This window comes from Pangasianodon hypophthalmus, chromosome 17 (genome assembly GCF_027358585.1).
Source record: "Pangasianodon hypophthalmus isolate fPanHyp1 chromosome 17, fPanHyp1.pri, whole genome shotgun sequence".
NCBI classification, from domain to species: domain Eukaryota; kingdom Metazoa; phylum Chordata; class Actinopteri; order Siluriformes; family Pangasiidae; genus Pangasianodon; species Pangasianodon hypophthalmus.
Window position 1 is genome coordinate 12,794,837 of NC_069726.1, and position 13,385 is coordinate 12,808,221.

General features: G+C 40.2%; 1 protein-coding gene across 2 annotated transcripts in view; it reads left to right on the forward strand.

Annotated features, from left to right (window-relative positions):
• robo3 (roundabout, axon guidance receptor, homolog 3 (Drosophila)) overlaps positions 1-13,385 on the forward strand; it is a 152,062-nt gene that overhangs the window by 134,526 nt on the left and 4,151 nt on the right. For both annotated transcript variants that reach the window (XM_026941833.3, XM_053241135.1), the window contains exons 12-24: positions 2,352-2,518; positions 2,754-2,875; positions 3,419-3,635; positions 3,789-3,913; positions 4,333-4,510; positions 4,700-4,924; positions 5,038-5,077; positions 5,159-5,298; positions 6,113-6,385; positions 6,528-6,672; positions 9,478-9,705; positions 11,740-11,918; positions 12,198-12,314. In XM_026941833.3, the coding sequence (XP_026797634.3) occupies positions 2,352-2,518; positions 2,754-2,875; positions 3,419-3,635; positions 3,789-3,913; positions 4,333-4,510; positions 4,700-4,924; positions 5,038-5,077; positions 5,159-5,298; positions 6,113-6,385; positions 6,528-6,672; positions 9,478-9,705; positions 11,740-11,918; positions 12,198-12,314 (2,156 nt within the window). The remainder of the gene's footprint in view (positions 1-2,351; positions 2,519-2,753; positions 2,876-3,418; positions 3,636-3,788; positions 3,914-4,332; positions 4,511-4,699; positions 4,925-5,037; positions 5,078-5,158; positions 5,299-6,112; positions 6,386-6,527; positions 6,673-9,477; positions 9,706-11,739; positions 11,919-12,197; positions 12,315-13,385) is intronic.

Genomic DNA, 13,385 nt, shown 5'->3' on the forward strand with positions numbered 1-13,385 from the left:
CTGACACTGCGCTTTACTCCCTTTCTGGCCCCTCGGGCAGTGTTTGTGGTGCCACATGACCCAAAATTGATTCTTTATTGAGTGTTCTGGGCTTGAGTGTAGTGTTTACAATAACATTTCCTTGCCTGTGGTGCTGAGGGACATATAGGAGGAAGAAAGGGCAGGAGATGAGAAATGGATGGAAGATGAGGAAAGAGGAACAGGGTAAATGCAGAATGGTAGAATGCAAAGGAAAGCATAGTCTCCTGACACCTCAGTAAGGAAAGGCTTATATTTATAATTGCATCAGTTCTGTTATTTTTTTAATAATTATAAAGGAGTACAAAAGGGCAGAGTGCAGAGTTCTTTTTCTTTGTCTAGTTGTATGCATTCATACTGTAGGGCAAAGGACAGAGGAGGGAAGAGGCGTGTGCATTTGTTCCCAGGCAATGGCCAAAGTGACCTTGGATTTATAGCCTCTCTCTCAGCGCTGCGAGCTGAATATTTACGAGCCTCCCGGTGTTCATGCCTCTCTGGAACATTGCAGGTTGGCCGTGTCTACAGCAAGAAGAAGCTCAAGGGGAATATAAACATCTAAATGCAGAACGAATATGTTGGTTAACCACTGACAATTAAAGTCAGCAGTGGACAGATGTGCGTAGTGTATTATGTACACTCCTGGGCAAAAAAAAAAAAAAATGGGCCAAGCCCAAAATGGCAAAATATTAAGTTTTTAATGGTCTTAACAACAAATCATTTGTCTGAGACCATTAAATGCTTAATATTTGCAATTTTGGGCTTGGCCCATTTTTTGCTAGGAGTGTTTAAATGTATAATACAGTTGTGGATGTTGTGTAATACAGATGTGGACAGTGTGTAATATGTCTATTATCACAGTCTATTATCACAGCTAGAGTGAAGTCATTTTCTAAACTGTGATTATACTGGGACCAAAGAAATACTCTAGTGTTCTTCAACCTAAACTGTATCCATGGCATCTGTAACATACAGTATGTAAGGAACAAAAACAGCTCAGGAAGTGCTGTTATAGGAAACTAATCAACAACAGGGTAGCGCTGTTACCACTCTGAGCTTGTGTTTTATTCCTCTTATACCACAACACTTTGCCAACTCTAACAATTTTTATTTATTAAAGAATGACACATCATATTTTTTATCCATTTATAGTTTATCTGTTTACTTGAAACTTCCTTGTAAAGGGCAGGGCAGTTAAATTTAAATCAATAAGCAGCTAAAATGCAAAACTTCACGAATTACATTCCAACAATGGAGCGATTGTCCTTATCAATTCTGTTGTTTATTGTTTATTCAAACTTTGCAGCAATGGAGCAACACACCAAAACAAGAAATCCTACTTCTTGAGGTTTTCATTTTTGCGTTTACTTTGAGCTGCACAGATGTTTCAAAGCATACCCATAAATTCCGAAATTCCTTTGGAAAAGTCTTATCTTTGAAATATCTTTGAAATTATATGGATTTAAAGCTTCATCTACAAAACATTACCTGACTAAATCAAAAATACAGAAAGCTTTATTGACTTCCTCAGCAATTTCACTTAGACCTCCTTTAAGCAGGTTTTATGTTCTTTCAGTTCACAGAAACGTCAAAATTCTTGTTTGTGTGTAATCACACATGCTACAGATGCATTGGATAGAGATTAGTTTGAAAAAATCAAGTATTCCTTTAAGAAGATTTCAGAGCTGTTTATTTATGTGTAGTTGAACCATAACTTCGCAGGTTAAAAGTGCATTTCTCAAATGTGTTTTTGCCTGCACATCTTAACTATATTTTCAGGGGCGAAATTCTCTCTCAGCGAGACATATACTACGTGCCCCAGGCTATAAAGCAGGCTTGCTGCAAAATATATTTTGGAACTTATTTTAGTGTAATCATTTGGTTCAAAGATTTTTGGACACACAAGGTTACATGGTTCAGCCTGTGTCGTGTGCACTGGTTGCATTTTGCTATTTGCTTCGTGGTGTGTAAACCCGGCTAAAAATAACTGTCATCACAGGGAACTGTCATACATCCAGAATGAGCGGCATCATTCAGTAGAGCATGTAATGGCTATCTCTGAGCTCACCGATGAAAAGCCATAAGAATGCCATTTTGAGCGCGCACACACACACACGCACACACACACACACATATACTACTGATGTAAACGAATACGCTGGAATAAATGTAGTTCGATTCACTGATTTTGTACTCAAGACATCATATGGTTGGTTTGCTAACTATGTTGACATTAAACAGTCATTCTCATTTTGCAGTTCTGAAGGTCAATGATTTGTGTAATTTAATAAGCTGTCTGACTAATGAAGATGTCACCTTTTTTTTTTTTCCTGCAGCCAGTCCGCAGGCAATACATGGCAGACAGTAGCAGACCTGGTGCGATTTGAAAAGCACACAGTGACTGGCCTCTTCCCCAACACCATCTACCTCTTCATTATCCGAGCGGTTAATGCCTACGGACTTAGCGACCCCAGCCCAATCTCAGAGCCTGTGCGCACACAAGGTGTATATTTGGGACTCTCTCACTCTTTTCTTATTGTGCTAGATGAATTGGTCACATATTGTAGCGTATGGATTATTTTGGGAGAATGGACAAGATAAGGTAATCCTGAAGATATGGTTTTAACACTTGATTTAAGCATTGTCTGAGGTAATAATTGTGTCTGTGGAATGTACAGTCAGGATCAGGATGCTAAAGAAATGCAACAGTAACAGTACTCATACTTTATTATGTTTAGATGTAAGTCCAACAGGGCAGGGTGTGGACCACAGGCAGGTTCAGCGAGAGCTGGGGGAAGTGGCTGTGGAACTACAGCAGCCTGTGCTACTGAGTGCATCAAGCGTCCGGATAACATGGACTGTGAGTACTGGCCAAATGATCTCTCTGAATCCGCAGTGTATAATTAGTGAAACATATGAGTAAGGCACTTGAATTCAGACAGTGCCAGAACGTCCATGGCGTGGAGTCGAACAGAGAATAATTGGCTCTGCTCTCAGGCTTTCCTCTCTACATTGTTAACCTAAGCTAATTATTGGCATTTGTTGTGTGCAGAATTGGGCAGTTTGGTTTCACCTCCAAGTGCAATAAACTGCCATGAAACATTGCATGAGTTTGAAATTATATAATGGCTAGCTTCACAAGTCTTGGAGGAAGCAATTACCCTTTAACTTTACATATTGATAGCTCTCCTGAAATAGATGAGGTCTAGCCAGGAGGTGGATATTAGCAACAAACAGCACTACCTTTTTAGTATACAATTCATTTCTTTATAAATAAAATAACAGCTACATTAAAATATATTATATTATAATACTCATCTCTATCTCAGCCTCACTCATCTAGATGTACAGTACCACTGATCTATATCTATAGCTTATCTAACCAAGAACATCACTGCCCTAGGTTGACCGTCAGTCTCAGTACATCCAGGGCTATCGGTTGCTTTACCGTCCGACTGGTGGCTCCTGGCTCCAGCAGGATGTAAAAGCAGCCCCCGAGCATAGCGCTGTCCTCAACAACCTGCTCAAAGGCACTGAGTATGAGGTCAAAATCAGGCCCTACTTCAATGAATTCCAGGGCATCGACAGCCACCCACTGATCCTCCGCACTCCAGAAGAAGGTGAGACTCTTATATTGGGTCGTTTATGTAATACACTTTTACTGTTTGGTAAAAAAAAAAAGTCCTTATAGATATAAGAGCTTATAAAACATAACTACAGGATTTTAGTGTCAAAGGTGACTTTTGAATTGTGCTATTTTGTTCTCTTTTTAGTCCCCAGCGCCCCTCCTCAGGCAGTTACTGTGTCTACAGTCACACTCAGCAACAGCTCCAGCATCAGTGTTTCATGGCAGCCTCCCCCTGCTGAGATGCAAAATGGTATCATCCAAGAGTACAGGGTAAGAGAATTGGAAAATCAGAGCACAAATGGAATTGAATAGCTTAGCAATTTGTTAAAATATAGTTTTACTGCATACTGTATATGGACAAGGACAAGATATAATTCTCTCAGTGATCAGTGATTATGATGTTTACTGGAATACCTACCATTTAGAAGATGCTTTCACAAGTTGAAAGCCTATAGAGAATCTGGAGCCTTGGTAACATTGTTGTATTAATAAAGGTGCACTTGAAAAGAAGGTGAAGCTCTTACGTTGGGTTCTTTATGTAATGTAAGTTTACTGTTTGGTAAAAATGCTTGATATAGACCTTAATATAGATACAATAGACCTCTATTCATAACTGCAGTATTTCAGACACTGGAGCCTTTGCAGTATTGCTGTTATTACAGTACTAAGAAAATGGGTGTCTCTCTCAGATCTGGTGCCTGGGAAATGACTCTCAGGCACGCTACCACATTAACCAGACAGTGGACGGGAACGTGCTGTCGACAATGGTGAAAGGTCTGCTGGCTGGCGTCCTCTACCAGGTGGAGGTGGCAGCAGTGACCAGCGCTGGAGTGGGCATGCGCAGTGAGCCAGTCCCTGTCATCATCAGTGAGTGGCTACTACAGCATAAGATACAATTCCTTTACATAACAGATACAGTAATCTACACAGGTGGTATTGCAAAGGTATTGTGTCTTCTATAAAAAGAGTATGATTGAATTTGTTGCACTAAAACAGAACATTTTTAAGCTAGCTGTCTAACCCTTTTTTTGTTCCTTCTTTCTCCTTCACTCTCAGAGTTACCATCAGAGCAGCCTGTCCCGAGTGGGAACGGAGACTCGGATCAGAACGTCAGTCTTGCTGAACAGATCACAGATGTGGTAAAGCAGCCTGCCTTCATTGCAGGTATTGGTGGGGCATGCTGGGTAATCCTCATGGGCTTCAGCGTATGGATATACTGCAGACGCAAGAAGAGAAAGGAACTAAGCCACTACGCCACTTCATTCGCATATACACCAGCAGGTAGACATAGTAACATACACAAACACACTCAAACGTGTTCAAGCATGCAGTATATAAACATAACTGTATTAAAATAGACATAGTTTATGACATTATATGTTCTCTTCTTGCAGTTGGATTTCCTCATGGGGAAAGTGCAGGACTAAATGGAAGGTATGTGCCTCAGTACATAGTTAAGGCTGTTGTGATGAAGATCTTAGAAGACTGTGGAATAATGCTCTATTTTGTTTCTAGGCCTGGTGTGTTGGGTTCTAATATGGGGAATTACCCCTGGCTAGCAGATTCCTGGCCCACTACAAACCTTGTGCATAATGGCAAAGATTCGGTCAACTGCTGTACCTCCAAACATGATACAGCAGAGAGATACTACAATGGTGAGAAACCTGAGACAGAAATTCAGAGCAAACTTAAATATAAAGTTTGATTTGAATTACTCCCTAATCCATAGTAATGGCATCAGGTACAGTTCTTATCATCACTTGTGGGATACATACAGTTCTTATCATCACTTGTGGGATAAAACTCCCCTGAAAAAGAGCAGAGAGAATCATGCCAGAAGCTCAATCAAAAAGGTGTTTATTATGTCTAAGAAACAACGAGAATATATTCTCAAAGAATCTGATACATGAGCAATTCAGGTAGCAGACTGACCTAAAATTACAGATAGATCACTTCAAATACTGCGGAATTCTAGCACATGATTAGTTACGGGGAAAAGGAGGAGCTACGTCTTATTGGTGAATGATCACATCAATCTAACACGATAAAACTGACTCAAACTAGTTTCTTCTATGGCGCCAAGAAATCAGAAACTAAAACCTTGAAGGTATTATAAAAGGAAAATATCACATCATATACAGGGTCACTACAACCTCGGAAATATGATAAGGATTAAATAATGAGTTAAATATGCATGCTAAACAAACTAAAGTCAAAATAGAAATCAAAATGTAAAAACATAACACAGATACAGAATAACACTGTTAATGAGAGAAATTTTGACTTCACCAATCACAAATAAGTTTATTTGCCATTTATTGCACTATAACAGGGAGGACTCTTAAGAGCAGGAAGTTTTATTTCTAGAATAATCAGTGTCTATAAGCAGGTTCAGGGAACAGGCAGACACAGTTAGGAAAGAAAACGCTAAACACTAAGATCTCTACTCTGTTTCTTTGCTGATTTTAGAGGCTGGAATCTCCAACTACCTCAACCAGACTGAGAAGTACAGCAATGGCTCCAACGAGGGCCCCATCTACAGCACCATCGACCCTACTGCTGAAGACCTACGCAGTTTCTCTGCCCAGTACTCTCAGCACACCACACCCTATGCTAGCACTCCCATCATGCCTTTCACTAACCAGACCCCCTGCAGCCCTGACCAAGATGGTGGCCACTGGATTAACCAACCAGGAACTAGTGCGCAGTATGCTCAGCCAGACCGCTCTAAAGCAGATAATGGTACAGATTATATGAAAATGAATGCGTTTTTTTCTATTTTCCCATTTTACAATATGTTTTCCTTTAACTCAGACTGACTGTAGCTTTGATGTGAATATTTTATAACAATTTCACTTACAATGACAATTCATTCTTCCTATAGCTAAACAGTCAAAGCAGAAGTCAATGGGGAAGGCGGTGAAGACTCCGTCTCTGAACTGGATGGAGCCTTTACCACCTCCACCCCCCTCTTCAGAGTTAGAACACTGTGCAGATGATGATGAGGATGAACATATAGAGGACATGGGGTAAGAGCATTCTACTACTGATTAGGGATTGTACGAATATGCATTTTTTAGTAGTTGATTAGTAATTCAAAATGTTGTCGACTAGTCGTCTTTTTCCATAGGCTATTCTATTCTTAAGCAATTTCATTGTTGCAATGAATTGCTGATAAACAACAGCAAAGAATGCATCAGCCAAACAGCCATACAAATTACATTTCCAGCTTCAATGATTCTTTAGGGTACACTATTAAAGATGAAAATAAATAAATCAGTGAAATGTAATAAATCTCTGTATCATATTACACTATTTAAAGCCATTAGACACTTAAAAACAGAGATGTGCATCAGGACTGGGTATCACAGGATCACAAAAACAAATGTCACGGGAGCAGGGAGTCAGATATGAAGCTTGCCGGACAGAGAAAAGGCGCATTGGCCGGGTACAAACAAAAATAACTCCAGGAATGGGCGGGAGTGGAAAAAGTGTGTCACAACAGAAATACGTTGACCCTATTGTCGGGAGATTGGTTTGAATCCTGACAAAGCCACGGCCAAATTGTCCTTGCTCTCTCTCCTGTCAATCAGAGCAACATTAGCCAGTGTCTTGGTTGGCTGGTGTGTTTGAGCTTATGTATGCGGAAGACGGTAGATAGCACTTACCTCCGAGTGTGTGCAGCATGAGCAGCAGTTCAAAAAGTTGCTTTTGGCTGCCTTCAGGTGTCTCAGAGGGAGCATGTGTTAGCTTTCACCCTCCCTTATTGGTAGTTGACATGATAGGGAAAAAAAAAAACATCCCCATGTGATTATAGAACTGTAGAATTAGCTTCATCTATTCTGAAATATTTCAGAAATAGTTCCACACTACCAAAATACATTTAGTGTCTTTACCATTTCCCTTGCAACCCCTTAGTATTCATTTGCTTTTAAATGTATTTAATTATAAATCTGGATACACCCTGTATGAATAACCTAGAATTTACATGTGTATAATGTAAGAAGCCTTCAGTTCTGTTCCTTTAAGCACTACTGTCAAGAATATAGCTACAGCACACTTCATTTTTATCAAGAAAACCACTGACTGTATGTACTATGGGAGTTGAGGAAAGTCAAAAAGACAGTTCATTTACAAGAGAAAGTTCAAAATACATGAGTCAGTGGGACAGTGAGCAGAAAGCATTTCTGTGTTTCATCACCACGCAGACATTCACACCACAGAATCATGAGACTGCTGCAGAGCATGATTTTAATTATAGTTCACAACATTGCGAGAGTGCAAGTACGTGAGATTTGAATGTATCTCTAGACTGTATATTTCACTCTTGCATTCAATTAAAGAAATAAATCCTGAGGCTAAAAGACAGAGTCACATTTTGATGGATGTGTCTCACTGAGTTGGTCTGGAATGAAATGTTGGCTAAAATGAAATCACGTTTGCTCAGCTAGACAGGTGTGAGACAGATAATAAAAAAAAAACACTTTTGGTGCGAACAGGCCATACCAGACTTTGACTACTTTTTATAGAAGTTTCTTTCCTGATCATTTTTTTCGGAAAGTTTCTGAAAGGTCTGGCTAGACTTAATCTGCTGTGTGTCCTGAAAGGGGTTGCCCACATTTTAGAAATCTTGTCCAAATGGAATGAATTGTCAGAATAGCGTCAGGTTTTATATTAGGCTGTGTAAGGTTTTGGGTTTGATGGAGCATTCATTTTTTCATAGTTTTTTTAACTTCCATTTTCTTATGTACTTGTCCTTGCCAAAAGTTATGACATTTGAATTTGACATGAATCAAATTGCAGTCATCAGCATGTTGGCTGGATGAAAGCCAGTCTCAAATGTCATCATACTTATTCCAGCACCAGTTGCTCCATTAGCTGTGCTGCTGGTGTTCTTGGGCCTAACAGGGCTCTCGGTGGAGACTAACAAAGTTATGCTGGCTGTTGCTGTGGTCTGTGGACTGAACGCTCCTGTTCTTTCCTTTCTCACTATCACATTACGTTCATGTTAGCCATTGTGCGTTTGTGCATGTGTGTGTGTACAAGTGGAGACAGGTGGACACACATTCATCGCTCTCCACTACCTCTCCACCTGGGCTGAAGGGTTCGCAGAGGAGGCAAAGCACTTTAACCACAGACGTTAAACAGAGCTGATTTACAGATTATACTGCTGCGATGAGGCAGGCGATAGCGCTGAAGCAGCCTCTCTCTCTCTGTTTTCCGCTCACGTTTAGCCGGTCTGTGGTAACAACGTTTGCCAGCTATAGGTGCAGCCCTTCTCGTGTTCCTCGCTCCAAGCAGAATAGGATCATTCAGCACGTCAACATGCACAGCCACACATCCAAACTCGATTTCCATTACTAGCCTACAGTGAAGTTCTCCAATTTGCGATGAACTTGAGGATAACATTGTTGACCTTTGCGTGGACCCTGAGGTCTTTTCGAGAGAACATGGGTCTGATTATTGCATTAGGTTGATAGCTTTGTCCCTGCCCTTTACTCTATGCTTTGTCACAACAGTTTAGCAACATAGTTCCAATTCTGCTACATTAACAAATCACAACCTCTTTGAAAGAGGACGTATTAAAGATCAATTTAGTGGCCTTAGGGTACAGCACAGAGTGTCACTCAAAAAGTATTAAGTGATTCTTATTCTTTCTTGACATGGAAACCACACAGGTTAGCCAGAGGCCACAATGCTTGCATTGCTGTGGAAGTTGATATGGTGACTACTAGAAACTGATTGATTACAATGAATTAGCAGTGGATTTTTGTGGTGTTTGTTGCAGTAGTAATAGTAATAGTAAAGTTCTGTTATTTTCTCTTCATTCACAGCACTGATGAGGAGGACTGGTGCCCACCACTGCCAGAGAGGACCTATCTAATGGATGGTGTAGCAGAGGACGGACCATGTCCTCCTCCCAGAGGAGACGCCTCATCTCCAACCACTTCCTACAGCCACCAGTCCACAGCCACTCTCACACCCTCACCAAGAGAGGAGGCACGCCACTGCAATGACACACCACAACGCCTGCACCAGTCTGAACAACACCAGGCGGGACGGTGAGATTATCATTATATTGACATTTATTAGATATTTATCGCAATTTAAATAGTATGGATGTGACACAGTGTGGCTGTTTGTACCTGTATCTGTATCTGTATTTGGATTTTAAGTGGGCGTGGCCTAAGAAATGCCAGCACTGTCAGCATGGTCTATGAATTCTGACTGAAAGTTCCTCAACCTCAGCTACATCACTCCAGTTCATAATTGGTCTCAACTAAAGATGTGCATGGCACTGTTTTTTTTTTTCTTTAGTTTGTATCTGCCTGCAGTAGTTTATAATGGATGTAGATGGTTTTATTTCCTAAAATATAAACAAACTAGCAGTCTAATTTAAACCACTGGCAGTTACAAAGGATGCTGTAAATGCATTGTGTGGCACTGCACATTCATATCTGACCTTTCTCACGCCTGCATGAAAGTAAAAATGAGATCAGATCCTGTAAATAAACAAAAAACGAAAAAAACAGAATAGTTTACCTCCTAATCATCTCTGCTTTTCTATCTGTTTAGAACATGTTATCTGTTCATTCCAAATATTTGTATTTGGTTACATCCATTTTAGACATACTGTATTTTCAGAGTTTCAGATAGACTTTTTTTTTTTTTTTTTTAAGAATTGCCAGTCCATTAGCCAGTTAGGCAAGGCAAATACCCTTAGTCCAAAACCAAATAGACAGGCTAGCTTCAAAACCAAAATGCTACATATTATGAACTAGGAACTGAAAAACGGAACTAGACAGTTGGAAACATAGTCCTTGTAAGGAGCAACAGAAAAAGAAGCTATCCTGAATTTTATGTCTAGTTCAGCCATGAAACTGCATCTGCATGCTGATTGGTCCTCTCAACACGCACGCCTTGAGAATTCCCATTTACCCTCCTCCTCCCCAGCGCCACCTGTATATATTTTCTATTTGGGGTGGCGGTGGCAGTTGGGGTGGTCCCTCTTGCCTCTCCTTTCACTGCAGCAACATGGTTCTTAATATATCTGTGTCCAAGCATGTTTAACTGAGCAAGTCTCGTACTTGCTCAGCAGCAGACCAAACCTACTTACTCTTCATTCTTATCAATAAACGCTTGCTAATCTCATTCCGTGAGTTGTCATGACCGAAATATATTTCTGTAAAGCTGCTTTGTGACAATGTCCATTGTTAAAAGCCCTATACAGATAAAATTGAATTGAATTGAATTGAAAGCTACATGTGGTAGATAAAGCTAAAATGAGGAACAGGTGGAACTAGTTCTGTGAAAAGTTAACAAGAACTGGAAGCAATTACCAAAATATGGACAGTGAAAAATGAAGAGGGCCAAAACATGCCGTCATGTGAACAGGAAATTACATGTAGCACTGATTACAAAGGCTGAAGATTTATTTTTCTTTATATTATTCATATGTATTCTCATTTAGATTAAGATTTATTCTCACAACAAGAACTAGTGTGTACCTATATCTAACACACCATTTGTGTGTATTATACACATGTAGTTCCCATGTGTGTGTGTGTGTGTGTGTGTGTGTGTGTCGAGAGATGACAAAGTCCTGACAAGATAATGTGTTTGAGAGGTAGATGATGTTCTCCTTGCCTTACTGTAACCATATATCACACACATCATCCTGTATTGTGATATTGTGTGTGAAGTAGATGACATTCTCCTCACCTCACTGTGTTTGTATATCACACACATCGTCCTTCAGGGAGTTAGCTTCCTGCCTTTTACCTCCCTGCTATGACACTGATATTTGATTTGTTTTCTTTCTCTCTGGAGGTTTTTCACCACTTACTCCCCTGTTTCTCCCTCAGAGAAATGTACCTACTGAATAATTGATCCCGCTCCCAGGTTCTGTTTATTGTACCCATTATTTCCTGATGCAGAATATGTTTTTTTTTTTTTCTGACACTGATGTTACATGTCTTCTCTGGTGAAAGTTCATGACAACAGCTCATGTAAAGATTTAACAGCTGTCTATTCATTCAGTCGTTTATTGATGTGTAATGGACCTGTCCACATTCTGCCTCATTTGATGCTGACAGACGGTTGCCATGTGGACCAGTGCCCATCCCGCGGGCACCGAGCCCTCCCCTCACACAGTCCAACCCAAACCTGTCGGCCAATCAGGAGAGCTCTGAGAGCGGCACACCACACCGCGCAGCACACAGACGGGATTTAAGCCAAGGAGCAACACAAAGTGTAGATAATGTCAATGCACCAGGTGTGTATGTGGGTTTTTTTTGTGTGTGTAAGCATGCATTAAAAAAAAATCAGATATTTTGTATCTATGACAAGAAATCTCAAACGCATAGTCATTTCAAATGATTAACTTTCTACCATGTGCTACAGTTGACAGCACTGAAATAATGTTATGGTACAAATTCTAGGCTATCAGTCTATACTGGGAACATACAGAAACTCTCAAAGGATTCTGTCAGAGAGCTTTACAGCAGCTACATCAGATGTAACCGTGTTTTTTTTTTTATTATTTATTTCTTAGGGCGAGCAAGAACCTCTGTAGGAGAGCAGGTCCAATCAGGTCCACCAGGCCAGAAGGCTCGGGTAAAGAAGAAAAGCTCAAAGAGCAGCCAGTACCGCAGAGACATCATACAAGGAGGTAAGATCAGCTCAGCATTTTATAACTCTGTGTATGTTTCATTATGTGTCCTGTCTGTGTAAGTTGCAGTTCACATATTAGTCCCTCTCTACGTTTGCGTATAAGGACAGAAGCAGCGCATGGCTATAGATTTTGATGTGGCAAGATGACACTAATAATGACATAGCCTCAAAGATAATTAACTCAAGAGGCTGTCACAATTCACTTATGCCATAGGCTACTATCTAGTGAATTGTTAGAGTACCACTGTAATAGGAAATTGAGAGTGTACAGCATACATTCATCTAGGATACCGGCTAGCAGTTCATTTTGAGCGGTTTTAGATGTACCTTTGTTCAGTTGTATTTGATACACCAGGTATGCTTCCTATATGTGAGATCAACACAGTAGAGCTAGTAGTGGACGCATTTTTCTTCTTTTTCTCAGCCTTACCATAGGAAAGAAGGTCACCATAGTGCACACGCCTTTCTGATATACAGACAATACTCCATAATCTTTCATTCCCTCTCCCTCTATTTCCAGTTTATCTTATACTAAAAATGGTTTGATACACTGTCCGCACTTAGATTTTGTCTTTGTTTGAGGAAATTTATTAGCTTTAATTCTGATTATTTGCTATAAAACAAAGGTCGTGGTGGCCGCAGAGTATTTTTAAACTAGCCCAATTTTTTCAATAACTGAAAAATTCATAGAGCAAACATGGGGCAGAGTGATTCCTTCCCCCGCGGGTGTCTATTAGTGCTTGGTGCAATTCCCATTTTTGACCACTAGGTGCAATAATAACTCTGCCCCACAACTGCACAAGATCTAGAAAGGTGAGCAAATCAGTGGAACTTCGACTTACATCTGTCAAGTCTGTCCAGTAGCAGCTCAAAAGAGTTAATTAGTTAATTATTTCAACAGAATTTAAAATGTATGGAGTTGTGAATAAGAATAAAGATTATCATTTGGTGGCTTTACCCCTCCCTCACCTATAGACACCTATAGACAAGCCAGTGCCATATGTGAATGTGGGTGCAAGTGTGTTAACGTTAACATTCTAGTCACCTGCAGAGCCACATGCAATGGATG